At 47.3% G+C, this 15,338-nt stretch overlaps 1 protein-coding gene across 4 annotated transcripts in view; it reads left to right on the top strand.

Moving 5' to 3' along the window:
• The first annotated feature begins 4,642 nt into the window (after positions 1–4,642).
• Positions 4,643–15,338, top strand: part of sox5 (SRY-box transcription factor 5) — a 516,307-nt gene continuing 505,611 nt past the window's right edge. For 2 of the 4 annotated variants that reach the window (XM_072471812.1, XM_072471809.1), the window contains exons 1-2: positions 4,643–4,692; positions 8,385–8,544. In XM_072471812.1, coding sequence (XP_072327913.1) covers positions 8,507–8,544 — 38 coding nt within the window. In that variant the 5' untranslated portion in view covers positions 4,643–4,692; positions 8,385–8,506. Of the gene's footprint in view, positions 4,693–8,384; positions 8,545–8,578; positions 9,037–15,338 lie in introns of those variants that run through there. The other 2 variants (XM_072471813.1, XM_072471815.1) reach the window with 1 other exon arrangement.

The following is a 15,338-nucleotide window of genomic DNA, read 5'->3' as shown; positions in this document are numbered from 1 at the left end:
GTAGGGGTGAGACCCACGCAGACACGGGGGGGGGGGGGGGGGGGGAATGTGCAAACTCTACATGAACAGTGACCCAGGGCTGGGATCAAACCCGGCTCCTCTGCGCCGTGAGGTAGCAGTGTTAATCACTGCGCCACCGTGTCACCCAAGAGCAAAAGTCTTTAATTGTGGTCCAAATGGTAGTCAGATCAGAACTCAACTCAAAAGCTTTCTCAAAATGCCTGAACAACTTTGCTCCACCCAGCAATGATATCATCGCCCTAAGCCAAAAACAAATTAACTCCCCAGGCTGGAAACACATTAACTTTCCTGGGACATCACCAGTCAAACAACAATGCATTAGCTCAAACTTTGTATTCAGGTCAATTTCACCTCTGGCTCCTAAAGACTTTCTGCTCTTGCAAAACAAGATTATTTTAAAAACGTGACTACTGCAGTCAAACACACTCTAACCCAGGTTTTTAACCCTTAAACTGCCAAATGTTTATAATCCAATATATCTAAAATCCTACATTTGTCACGAGAGGCAGCGGGATAGTGAGAATGAATCTCAGACACACAGAGAGAGGGAGCGAGGGAGTGTGGAGACAGGGGGAAGATAAAGAGAAGGAGAATGAGACCTGTACAAAGAGAGGCAGAGAGACAGTGAAAGAATCTCAGACACAGAGAGAGCAAGAGGGAGAGAGATGTGAAAGCAGCTGTATTGATTTCGTTAAACAAACGGGAAGTCCAGGCAAGTGGAACGATACATATTTACACTGAAATGTGTAACAAAAACAATAGATTGATTGATTGATTTAGGGGACATGGCATAAAGATTCATAAGTAAAATTGGCTTAACTAGCATTCATACGTGCAACAGAAAGTATCAGACAGCTCGATTGGTCGATGCCACTATAAACTTGTATCCCTGAGTGTCGTCTCTCTCCCAGTGTCTGATTTAATTATAGGTCAGCAATGTACAGTGTCGAGTCTTTCGGAATATGAAAGTTTACCGGCAGTCAGCTGTTACCGGGGTTGTGGAACATTACTTCATTTGACGACTGAGGGTTTGAACCCAATGGCAGTGCTGATGCGCAAATGCCACAGCCCCTAGGGTTAGAGAGACATGGAGTTAGGATAGCTGGAGGGAAGGATCTGATGAGAGGAGGGAGCCGGGGGTGGGGAGCGGGGGTGTCCCCTGGGACTGTCTGTGGAAGGCCGGTTCTTGGAACTTGGCTGTGCCCTCTGTCCAGCCCACTGTTTCCATGTGACACAGACAGACAGACACAGAGCCACACAGACAGAAACAGTGACACACAGACAGACACAGGGACACACAGAAAGGAACAGTGACACACAGACAGACACAGGGACACACAGACAGAAACAGTGACACACAGACCGACACAGGGACACACAGACAGATACAGTGACACACAGACAGACACACAGGGACACACAGAAAGGAACAGTGACATACAGACTGACACAGGGAGACGCAGACAGACACAGGAACACACAGACAGACACAGCACCACACAGACAGACACAGGAACACACACACACAGACTCAGGGACATCCAGACAGTGACACACAGACAGACACAGAACGACACAGACAGAAAGAAACACAGTGACACACACACAGACCAAAGTAGACACAGTGACACACAGATACAGTGACAAGCAGATACAGGGACACACACACAGACTCAGTGACACACACTCAGACCGAAACAGACACAGTGACACACAGATACAGGGACAGTGAAGCAGTATCGATATACATTTAGGTAAACCGTCTGTCACAGACACAATAACACCTACATACAAACAGCCACACACACACACAGATATGTGATGGAAACACACGAACATGCAGTTTTTTAAAATATAAATTTAGAGTTCCTAATTCATTTTTTTCCAATTAAGGGGCAATTTAGCTTGGCCAATCCACCTACCCTGCTCATCTTTGGGTTGTGGGGGTGAAACCCACGCAAACACGGGGAGAATGTGCAAACTCCACACGGACAGTGACCCAGAGCCGGGATCGAACCTGGGACCTCGGCGCCGTGAGACTGCAGTGCTAATCACTGTGCCACCGCGCTGCCCGGAACAAGCAGAGTTAATTACACATGACCCACATCGACAGTAACACACAGACTTCATCACACACAGTGGTACAAAAGGATACACACACAGTAAAACACAGTGACATACATACAGTGACACATACAGTATTATACACACACATAGCGACACGGATATACATAGTGTCACAAACACATGCACACACAGTGACACACACAGTGACATAAACACACACAGTGACACTCAGTGACATACAGTGACACATGCACACAGTGACACTCAGTGACACACACAGACACACACAGTGACACACAGTGATATTCACACAGTGACACACACAGACACTCAATGATACAGTGACACACACACACAGTGACACTCAGCGACACACACACAATGGCATACATAGTGACACATACAAAATAACACACACATATAGTGACACAGATATACATACTGTCACAAACTCATGCACACACAGTGATACACAGGCACTCAATGATACAGTGACACACACACACAGAGTGACATACATACAGTGACACATACACAGTGACACACACATAGTGAGACAGATATACATACTGTCACAAACACATGCACACAAACAGTGACAGACACAGTGACACACACACACAGTGACACACAGACACGCAGTGACACACATACAGTGACATTCAATGACAGACACACAATGACACACAGTGACACACATACAGTGACACACATACACAGTGATACTCAGTGACACACACAGTGACAATCAGTGACACACACATGCAGTGATACACACACAGTGGCACATTGACACTCACGCACTGTGAGACACAGTGACACACACACAATGACACAGACACTAACAGTGGCTTGCACAGTGACAGATACAGTGACACACATAGTGACACAGTGACACACACACAGACATACACAATCACACACACGGTGGCACATGCACATGGTGAGATGAACACAGTGACAAACACACAGGGATACATAGTAATGCATAGAGTGACACACACAGTGATATATAGTGACACAACCAGTTCCATACACACAGTGGCATACATAGTGACACTCACAGCAACACAAAGTGACTTACATGCAGTGACACAAAATGACATACACACAGTGACACACAGTGACATACTGACACACAGTGACATACACACATTGACACACATTGACATACCCAGTGACACACACAGACAATGACACAGAGTGACACGCACATACAATGACACACACAGTGACACAACGTGACACACACAGACAGTGACTCACACATACTGACACAGATTGTGACACATGCACTTGCTAAGTGGCACACAGTGACTCACACAGTAACACATACACATAGAGTGGCACACACACCATGACACAAAGTCACACACACAGTGTCACACACAGTGACACTCGGTGACACACACACAGTACCACACTCAGAGTGACACACACACCATTATGCACAGTGACACACTATGACACATGCATACACTGATAGAAATGCAGTGACACACATGCAATGCCACATACACAGCAACACACTCCCATTGCCACAGACATACACAAACATAGTGACACACAGCAACACATACATAAATTGACAGTGACACAGACACACAGTGACACGCAATGACATGCACACAAACAGTGACGCACACAGTGGCAAACTGACACACACATGCAGTGACATACACACAATGACACACACAAACATTGACACACAAAGAGTGCCACACTCAGTGACATACTGGCATACACACAGTGACACCAGTGACACAATCACACACACACAATCACACATATGTGTCACACACAGTGACACACACAGTGACACACACACAGTGACACTCATAGTGACACACAGAGACATACACACAGTGACACACTGACACAGTGAAGCACAATGACATGCACACACAGTGACATACAGTGTGTAAGAATCTCGGGCAACCCCTGGTCCCCTTGAACTGCGAAACCGGACTTTAACCTCAGAAACTGTAAAATGGACATCTTTCTTGGCCAAATTTTTCCCAGCAAGCTTGGCTTGCAGGGCTGTCTGTGAGTGTAAAAGGAATGTTTGCAGCAACCCCCCCCTGGACTTACAACTCATCAGTAGACAGACAGCACTAATTGGATCAGCAAAGGACACAATGGAAATACTAATAGCCCTGAACCTCCCCCAGCCAAGAAACAATGTGTTGGTAAGAACTCCTTACATATGAGAATGACCTTGTCTTCATCGGAGCTGAAAAACCCATCAGCATAATCAGGTCATAATGGCAGCAATCTCGAGCGAATGGCAGACTTGAACATCCCATCTTCTTAACGAGGTGTGGAAGACTGTGATCTCCCAGGACAATGGAGCGGGCAGGAAGCAGTTTACCCTGGAGGGAAACTGCCCGGAGACTAGAGCTGGCTACCTGGACCTATCAGGAGAGGGGGCGGGACCTGCGGGAACTTTGAAATGCTAACTGACATGCTCACACAAAAGAAGCTGGACTGGAGCGAAAAAAACTTGGTTTTGGACTATAAAAAGGGTGGTCAAACGACCATTCGATCTCTTATGATCTTCTGCTCGTGCTGAACTCTCTGCTCCTACAACATCAGTCTTGGATTGTAAGTATCCCGCAGCAGCTTGCGAAGCTCCCGGGACTAGTATAGTGGTTGAGGCTTTGGGGAAAGGGGGTGCATGGTCCTATTTTGTCTTTTAAAAGATTGCTGAAATTGTGTATGTAAATTTTACGTTGTGCTGCGATAGTATTCCTTCCATAGTAATAGTCATTAAAGTATAAGATAATTGTGTGTTTTCTGTATTTGGTGGTGGTTGATCTTGGCAATTAATAAATATATGTGTTTGGATTTTGGAATTGGAGTCTGTCTCAATTCCTTCAATCCCTCACCAACGAGCTCTAGCCAAGTCACTCTATTAAAATACTCCTTACCATAAATCCGGTGTCGAGAACTGAGGGAAATCCCTGGGCGATTCGAACCCGCTCATTCAGGAAAGGCTGCCAGTTACAGGTGGGCAGAGGTTTTCCTTTCCTCTCTCTCTTGGGGGCGCTGCTCAGGTGAAGCAGGCGCAGGTGGTAGCGAATCCACCGGTGAGAGAGAGGATCACCCGGGCAGTGGTGGGGCTTGGACGATGGGGTGCCAAGCCTGGTAGAAGCCCAGGGGGGTGGAGGTAAAAGGGGATCCCGCTACAAGTGACATGCACACTGACACACAATGATACACACAGTGACACACAGTAACATACTGACAGTGGCACACGATGATGCACACACAGTGACACACAGTGACATACTGAGATACATAGTGAGTGATAGATAGGGATACATATACCTAGAGACAAACACACACAGTGACATGCACAGTGACACACACAAATTGATACACAGTACACAAAGCGATACACACACAGTGACACACACACAGTGATACACACAGTGATACACACTGACACACACAGTTTCACACACAGTGACACACAGAATGCAACACACAGCGACACATAGTGTCAGGCACACAGTGGCACACGCACTGTCACACAGAGTAACACACACAGTGACACACACACATTGAAACACACACTGTGACACACAGTGACATGCACTGACACACATAGTGACACATGCACAGTGACATGCACACAGTGACTCACGCACACACTGAAACACACACCATGACACAGCAATATGCACTGACACACATAGTGACACATACACAGTGACATGCACACAGTGACTCACACACACACTGTGACGCACAGCGACATGCACTAACACACATAGTGACACACACAGTGACATGCACACAGTGAAACACACACCGTGACACACAGCGACATGCACTGACTCACACACAGTGAAACACACACACCATGACACACAGTAACATGCACTGACACACAGTGACACACACACTCTGACACACTCACACAGGACACATACTGACACACATGGTGACTCACAGTGACACACACAGTGTCACATACACAGTGACCTGTACACACATTGACACACACATGCTGACGCACCCAGTGACACGCAGACACACTGACACACATAGTGACACACAGAGACATGCACTGACTCACACGCAGTGACATGCACACAGTCACTCACATACACAGTGACACACACACAGTGACACACAGTGATATCCACACACAATGACACACACACTTTCACACACAGTGACACACAGAATGCTACACATAGTGACAGACACACAGTGACACACATGGTGACACACACAATGGACACACACTGACACATTGACACATCCTGACACACACACTGACACACGCGCACCCTGACATACACAGTGACAAACACACAGTGACACACACACATTGACATACTCAGTGACACACACATGGTGACACATGCACACACAGTGATAAACACACACACACACTTATACACACTGGTAACGCACACAGTGACATCCACACTCAATGACACATACACAGGCATAGTGACATTGACATACACATACACACATGGTGACACACAGTGACACATGCACACTGACACACAATGACATACACACTGACACACACATGGTGACACACACAGTGACACATATTGACACACACTGTGAGACACACACAGTGACACACACATGTACATAGTGACACAGGGTGATACACACATACATAGTGCCACACAAACACACTGCCACATACAGTGACAAACAGACTTAAACACAGTGACACACAATGACACACACACACTGACACAGTGACACACACTGAAACACAGTTACACACAGTGACACGCACACATTGACAAATTCACTGACAGTGATGCACGGTTACACACAGTGGCATACACACTCAATGACACGCACAGTGAGAGTGGCACACACATGTGCTTAGTGACAGTGACACAGGGTGAAACACACATATATATAGTGACACACAAACACACTGCCACATAGTGACACTCAGTGACACACACACAGTGACACACATACTGTAACACAGTGACACACACAGTGACACACACACTGTGATACACACAGTGAGACACATACTCAATGACACATACAGTGACACAGAGTGACACACACATGCATATAGTGACACAGTGTCAGGGTGACACACACATACATATGTTGACACACAAACACATTGCCACACAGTGATGCAAAGTAACACACAGTGATGCACACATTAACCCACACACAGTGACATACAGTGTAGCACACACATTCATGGTGACACACACAGTGAGACACATACTCAGTGACACAGAGTGACAGAGACATGCACATAGTGACTCAGTGGCACAGGGTGACACACATATACAGAGTGACACACAAACACACTGCCACAACACTGACACACACAGTGACATGCACATACAGACACATACATACACAAAGTGACACACACACCGGAACTCACAGTGACACACGCAATGGCACACACACACTGACACACACAGTGACACGCACACACTGACACACACAGTGACATGCATACACTGACACATACAGTGACATGCATACACTGACACATACATACACACACTGACACACTAACACACAAAGTGACCACACACTGACATACACACTGACACACACAGTGACCACGCACATTGACACAAAACACTGACACACACAGTGACACATTGACAAACACTGGCACACAGTGACCTAGTGACACGCACATCGTGACACACACACTGACACATACATACACAGTGACCACACACACTGTCACACAAAAACTGACACACACAGTGACACATTGACACGCACTGACATACAGTGACACAGTGACACACACACACAGTGACAGATCCTGCTCTCCACCCTGAGCTGATCATTGATCTCCGGCTCCCGATGCTGCACGCTGGGAAATGTTTGAAACGCCTGCGGCATGGCCGCTGTCAATTGCTGGCTGGAGAATGACAGCCCTGTAGAGGAGGAATGGGGCGGGGGGGGAGAGATCAGAGAGTCCGGGAGGGGCTCCCACTGCTCTCCGGCTGGCACTGGCCCTCCTTTGCACCCTCCTTATCCCCCTGTCCAACCCAGAGCCCCCTGTTTCCTGGGAGTTGGAGAGAGACAGACAGACAGTGGTGGTGAATGGGTTGCACAGGGAGAGCCCAAGTGGTCTTTAAAGTGAGTGGGGAGGAGGGGGAGAGAGGGGGGGGGGGGGTGAGTGTGGGTGTGTGTGTGAGGGGTGGGGGTTGCTGTGGACTGTGAGGTCATCCAGGAGTGTACCAGGCCCCCTCTCTCTCACACACACACAGCTCATTGTCCTCGCCCTGTTGATACCTTTTGTTGTTCGTCTCCAGCCGCCTTTTGACCAGCCCGGGGATCTCACACCGCCTTTGACAGCAGCAGGCAGCACATCTCTCTCTCTCTCCCTCCCTCCCTCCCTCTATCTCCCTCTCTCTCCGTCTCTCACTCTGTGTGCATGCGCCACGTCGGAGACCAGAGCACCAACAGCACCAGGTACAGTCTCTCCAAACTGCATGTGACTTTTGTTTATCGTTTTCCTTGTTGTTTAAAAAAAACTGTGTGGTTTGCCCCCTCCCAAAATCTTGCCTTGTTTGCAGAGCAGACCCCCCCCCCCCCCCTCCTCTCCTTAATCCAATCACTGGGACACACACACACACAGAGTTCCTTTTGACAAGTATCTACTGTTAAACATGCATTTCAAGCTGCACTCTGCAGATTTCTCTCTCTCTCTCTGATTCATGTGCTTTGAGCTCCAGCTTTGAAATATTTTGCTGCTGTTGTTGCTGCTGCTGGACTTGGATCTACCCCCCCCCCCCCCCTCTCTCTCTCTCTCCCCTCCTGCCCTCTTTCCCTCTCCCTCCCTCTCCTGCCAGTGAGTGGGTTTCAGCTCGCCCGGTTCTCACTCACTCCCCGGCTCGAAAGAGGAACTAAATCGCCGCTTTTGCCGCCTGGTGTGTTTGCAGCCCCTCCGAGACGAGACCAAAGGTTAGAAGTGTGGGCTCTCATTGATTCCTTTTAAGAGTTAACACGTTGTGATTTATCTTCCTTTTTCCTTGTGGGATGGGATGGGGGGGTGGGGGGGGGGGGGAGATTTGTCACAATTCACGTGTGGATGTCTGTACTTTGCCATTATAATGAAATAGTTCATTGTGCGGATTTGATGGGGGCATTTTTAAAAAACATTTCATTTAAATTCTAGTCGTTGCTTGGACTCTTGATTTGTACAGGGGGGGTGGATGTGTGTGTTTAAATAGTTCTTTGGGGGGGGCCTTCACACTCACACACAACAAAAAACTATTTGCCTCATTCCTGCTTTTGCTGACACCTACAATGGGACAGCGCCGAGTGAATTCAGGGTTAACAATGGAGTTGCAATGAGCAGAAAGCAAGCGCAGAAATGAAGTATTGAAGAAAGGGAATTATCACATCGTGTTCAGGACGTAATGAAAGGTCAGCGTCTAGCTCCACACAAGAGCTATGCTGGAGCACTTATTTTATTTTAGTCCCGTTCTCCCCCCCCCCCCCCCCCCCACCACCACCACCACCACCACACACCTCTCTCTTTTCCAACTCTCAAGACTTTTAGCATTGTTTGTGAAGTCTCTCCCCCTTCTCCTCCCCACAACCTTCCTTTACTTTTCCCTGTCACCTCGAATTCCAGCTCCCCTTGTTCGGATTGACTTTCTACCTTCGGGGCTAGCAGCGAGAACAAAGGGTCGGTAAATGGGGAAGAGGGAGGTGGAGGGGGTGAGGAATAGAGAGGGTGACACCGCCCCCTTTCCACTTTTTGTAACACACACACAGGGCGGGTAAACAAAATTCCTGTCGTGTATCTACTTGGTTTTGTTTTGATAGGGGGGGAATCAAAGCACCGAGGAAGGGATTTTTTTCCTGAAGAAAAAGTGACTGGAGGGAGGGAAGTTCTCCTCCCCTCTCTGCTTTGTGTGAAACGTGGACTAAAACCCTTCAAAATACTTTGGGGGGGGGGGGGGGGATTTGCATTGAAGCAAGTTGTTAAAAGTAGCATTTGCTGCTATTCCCACCGACTCCTCGCCACTGCGAGCCTGGATGGTCTGTGCTGGTACCTTTGATCAGGAGAGAAAAGCATTTGAAGCTGGGATGGGAGTCCCCCCCCCCCCCCCCCCCCCCCATTCTGCCTCTGATTAAAAAGTTAACTGATCCGTGTATTTGCCCTGTCGTTTTAAGTCTCCGCGATCCCACCTTCCCGCAGCCTGCTAGGAGTGTTTGTGTTACTTCGTTTGGGACACTTCACACAGAGAATTAGTCCTCTGCCTGATAGGCATCTGTCTGATCTCCCTCTGCATGCTTTCACTTTTAAGATCTCGCCTTTATTATGTAAAAAAGGCAATTAGAGTTGTATCTGTTTGTTTAAAACAAAATGCCTCTTAATTAGCGTGATCAAAAAATACTCTCCCATGTAGACCTGGGCTGATTGCTTTGTGGGGACTTTACATGACACACATTGTAATTCGATGCCACTTCTGTTTGCAACCCGGCTCGCTCATTAGAGAAACAAACTGTGCCTTTTATTGCTAAAGTTTTCAGGATCAAGATCTCTCTCTGTCTTTCCTCCTTCCGTCCCCTGCAGCATTGCCAGAAGAAGAGGCTTCGTTGCCTTCTGAAGCTGTGCGGTGTGATTGTTGGCTCAGGATTAGCATTGCTGCCCTCTGTCCCGAAAGGTGAAGGGGGTGGGGTGGGGCGGTAGTGTTCGAGCCCAGCTCTGGGGCAACCACCCCTGCCCAGGGAGTCTGGAAGTGGGGCAAACATATTGGGATCGACTGGCACCCCTTGGATGGAGTGTCAGTGTCAGGGGGCAGTACTGGCATCTGTGGGAGATGTGTTGGGTTGAACCTCACTCTAGACAGCCCCTGGGGTCTCAGGAGGGTCATTTTAAATGCAGTGTTGATAGGAGGGGACATGAGTCATAGAGAGTTTTACTGCACAGAACGAGCCCCTTCGTCCCAGCGTGGCTGCATCGGCCATCAAGCACCCATTTATTCTAATCCCTTTTTCCAGCACTTGGCCCGTGGCCTTGTATACTATAGCGTTTCATAGATAGAACATACAGTGCAAAAGGAGGCAATTCGGCCCATTGAGTCTGCACCGACCCACGTAAGCCCTCACTTCTACCCTATCCCTGTAACCCAATAACCCCTCCTAACCTTTTTGGTCACTAAGGGCAATTTATCATGGCCAATCCACCTAACCTGCACGCCTTTGGACTGTGGGAGGAAACCGGAGCACCCGGAGGAAACCCACGCAGACACGGGGAGAACGTGCAGACTCTGCACAGACAGTGACCCAGCGGTTTCAAGTGCTCATCTAAATTCTTTTAAAATGTTGTGAGGTTTCCCGTCTCTCCCACCCTTTCAGGCAGTGAGTTCCAGATTCCAACCACTCTCCAGGTGAAAAAGTTTTTCCTCACATCTCCTCTAATCCCCTTTACCTTAAATCTCTGCCCCCTGTGTATTGACCCCTCCGCTCAGGGGGAAAGCTCCTTCCTGTCCACCCTATCTATTCCCCTCATAATTTTATACATGTGTCCAAATCCTAAATATTAGGTGGGAGCTCTTTAGCTTTGGTTGCAGCCTGCCTCAGGGATGGCACTGGGAAGACGAGAACAAACCTCGAGAAAGCCAACTCACCGACTGATCCCGCGGACCTGTTCTAGAGGGACATGAGCTGACAGTGTTAACTGGATCCACACAAAAGACAGGAGATGATCTCTCATCTCAAGTGCACTTTAATGATGCAGACAAAATCTGTGAGCAGAAATATATATGTAATATATATATATTATAAAAAAACAAGTTAACACATGGATCTTTCAGCAGAAACTGGTTTACAGATGGTCACTGACCTGCTGTGAAATTTCACCAGTGTCTGTTTCCACTTCAAATGGGCAACATTTTTGTAGTTTAGTTTTTGGAATTTATTTTATTTTCACAGTTTACACAATCGAAACTCAGTCCGACGCGGCAGTCAGACAATCTCTGCAAATGCTGGCCAGCTCCCACCCAGCCTGACAGATCGTTCTGGTGAGGCAAGTCCTCTGTTTGGGAGGAGTGTGAGACAGGAGGGATTTCTTAGTAATTGTTGACGGCCCTCCTCTGGCACTTGTTGGCATGAATTATGCTGGTGATAGGGAATCCCAAAGCACATTGGGGCGAATGAATTGCTTTTTAATGGTGATCCTAGCTGCCGTAATGTAGGGAATGTTTGAGCACAGTGTGTGTTAAGGCCCCACAAAAATGGCAATGTGATAAGGACCAGATCCCCTGTTTTAACCAGGTTGGTTGAAGGATAGATATTAGCCGGAACATCACTCCTGCTCTTCAAAATTGTGCCAAGGGGTCTTTTACCTCCACCTGAGAGGACAGATGGGGCCTCAGTGTAATGTCTCATCTGAAAGACGGCACCTGTGATAGAGAAGCACTGAAGTGTCAGCCGCAATAATGTGCTCAAATCTCTGGCGAGGGATTTGACAACACGGCCCTCTGACAGCACACGGGTTCACAGTCTCAGAATAAGGAATCAGCCATTTAGGACTGAGATGCGGAGGAACTCCTTCACTCAAAGTGTTGTGCACACAGACACCCATATATATCCCTCTGCTTCTGAACCCCTTTTTAGAATTGTACCTGCTAATTTATATTGTCTCTCCACATTCTTCCTATCAATATAAATCACTTCATCCTTCTCTGTATTAAATTTCATCTGCCACTTGTCTGCCCTTTCCATCAACCTCATCACGTCTTTTTGAACTTCTACACTATCCTACTCACAGTTCACAATGCTTCCAAGTTTCATGTCATCTTTTGAAATTATGCCCTGCACACCAGGGTCCAGATCATTAATATATATCAGGAAGGGCAAGGGTCCCAATCCCATCCCGTGAGGAACACCATTACAATCCTTCCTCCTGTCCGCAAAACATCCATTGACAGCTCTGTTTCCCGTCAATCAGCCAATTTCGTACCATGTTGCTCCTGTCTTTTTATTCCAAGAGCTACAACCTTGCTCCCTTTTAGAGGGCCATGCACACCAGGTCAACAGCATTACCTTCACCAACCTTCTGCGCTACCTCATCAAAAAATCTCCAGCAAGTTAGATAAACATGATTTTCCCCTCACAAATCCACATTGGCCTTCCTTAATTAGCCCACCTTTGTTCAAGTGACTATTCATTTTGTCCCAAATTATTGTTCCTAAAAGCTTCCTGTTCCCCAAGGTTAAACTGACTGACCTGTAGCTGGTTAGTGTGAGAAGGTGGTTAGCGTGAGAAGGTGGAGTTATGGTAGATGATTAGCAATGATATGTTGAATGGCTAAGCAGATGCAATGGGCTAAATGACCTTTTTGAGATCCTACTTCTGATGTTTTTATGTCATGACTTAGAGACTTAGAGATGAGAGTGTTGCCAATTGAGATGAGGTCGGCCATTTAATTTTCTTCTGCGCAACCCCCCCCCCCCCCCTCCCCCCCCCCTCCCCCTCCTGTGGAGGCATCAACCTGGTGGCCTGATCAAGAATAGGTCACACTAATCCCAGTTGTGACAGAGGACTTTGAACTGTAGTGGTCAGATCGGTCACTTTGACCTCAATGTGGCAGAGGAGCACTTCAGACTAAGTTATGCATTATTTGGACTGCCACTGAAGTGACCCTAAGACTCACCATGAATTTAATGGCTCCCAGATCCCAGAGCAGGGGATGTATTGTCAGGAAGAATGCTGCTGAGACATTCTGTTACATAGATGCTGTGAGATCATGAAGGAAATGAGTAAATTTAGTCACTTTGCAGCACTGAACTTGTGTAACGCTGCCAAAATAGACAGACTGTCAAAGCTTTTCATCTTGTACTTATCAGGACAGATTCACATGAAGATCAAATCTCAAAGGCAATTGTTGTCCCTTTGAGATTTGGCATCCTAGTGAAATGTAGCATGATTGACCTCGAGGGTGATCATGAAAGAAAGGTTTCCACTTCTGTAGCGCCTTTTGTGACTTCAGAATGTCTCAAAATGCCTTATAGCTAATGCAATCCTTTTTTGAAATATAATTAATGTTGTAATGCAGGAAATGTGACTGTCAATTTGTGTTGAACAAGCTCCCAGAAATAGTAATAAAAAAATGAGCATTTTTGAAAGGAAAGGGTTACGGAAGCAAGGACACAGAAATGGAGTTAAGATAGAGATCAATCTAATTGAATGGCAGACCAGGCTCAGGGGACTGAATGGCTTTCTCTTGTTTAAATGTTCCCACCATGCGTTTTAATAACATTGCTTGAGGGATAACGGTTTGGCAGGACACAGGGGAGAACCCTTTTTCGAGTAGTGTTGTGGAATCTTTAATGTCTAACTGAGAGGGCACGGTTGAGCGGTTGAGTTTAACGATTCATCCGAGAGGCAGCACCCGCGACAGTGCAGCATCCCTGCAGTAAAGTGTCACTGTCTCTGGAAAGGGACTTTGAACACACTACCATCCGAATAGTGCTGACATTTCAGGCCCAGTTGGCAGTCGTCAGAAATCCTTGATATAGAAAGTCAGTCTGCAGCGAGCTGAATATATTCTCTCATCTTTAACTAGATCTGATCCAATCTTGACATTGATCCAACCCCGATTCGACATCCCAAATGCTCCACCGTTTCAAAGTGACATTTAGCGCAGGGACCCAGGCGTGTTACTGTCTGCTCGGGATACCCGTGCTTTTATGGATGTCGTTTCATGATGCTGTCGTGGTAGAGTTAATGTTATTGGTTCCATCTTTATTAAATGCCCTTCTCCATAAAGTGTGAGAGGTACACTGAGTGGTGACTGTCAGTATCATTTCATTTCTGTTAACTAAGGGATTGCAGAGAATGCTTTCACTTTGAAATGCACAGCTGTGTACTGTCAGCTCCTTGAACTCCAGTGTGAAGATGGTCTGCTTATGCCGCTAATTCCAGTTCTTTTTCGGTGCCTCTATTCAAGAAAGTCACTTCGGTATTAGAGAAAACGGAGGAGGCCAGTCACGCAGTCCAGCCTGTTTCCCATTTAGTCAGATCATGACCGTCGTGTATTTCAACTCCTTTGTCTTAACCACCCTGAATGTAAGGAATGGTGGCACGGTAACCCAGCGGTCAGCACTGCTGCCTCACAGCGTCAGGGACCTGGGTTCAATTCCAGCCTTGGGTGACTGTGTGGAGTTTTCCCTTTCTCCCCGTGTCTGCATTGGTTTCCTCCGGGTGCTCCGGTTTCCTCCCACAGTCCAAAGGTGTGCAGGTTAGGT

Source organism: Scyliorhinus torazame, chromosome 13, assembly GCF_047496885.1.
Source record: "Scyliorhinus torazame isolate Kashiwa2021f chromosome 13, sScyTor2.1, whole genome shotgun sequence".
Lineage (NCBI taxonomy): Eukaryota > Metazoa > Chordata > Chondrichthyes > Carcharhiniformes > Scyliorhinidae > Scyliorhinus > Scyliorhinus torazame.
This window is presented reverse-complemented; position numbering and strand designations above follow the sequence as displayed.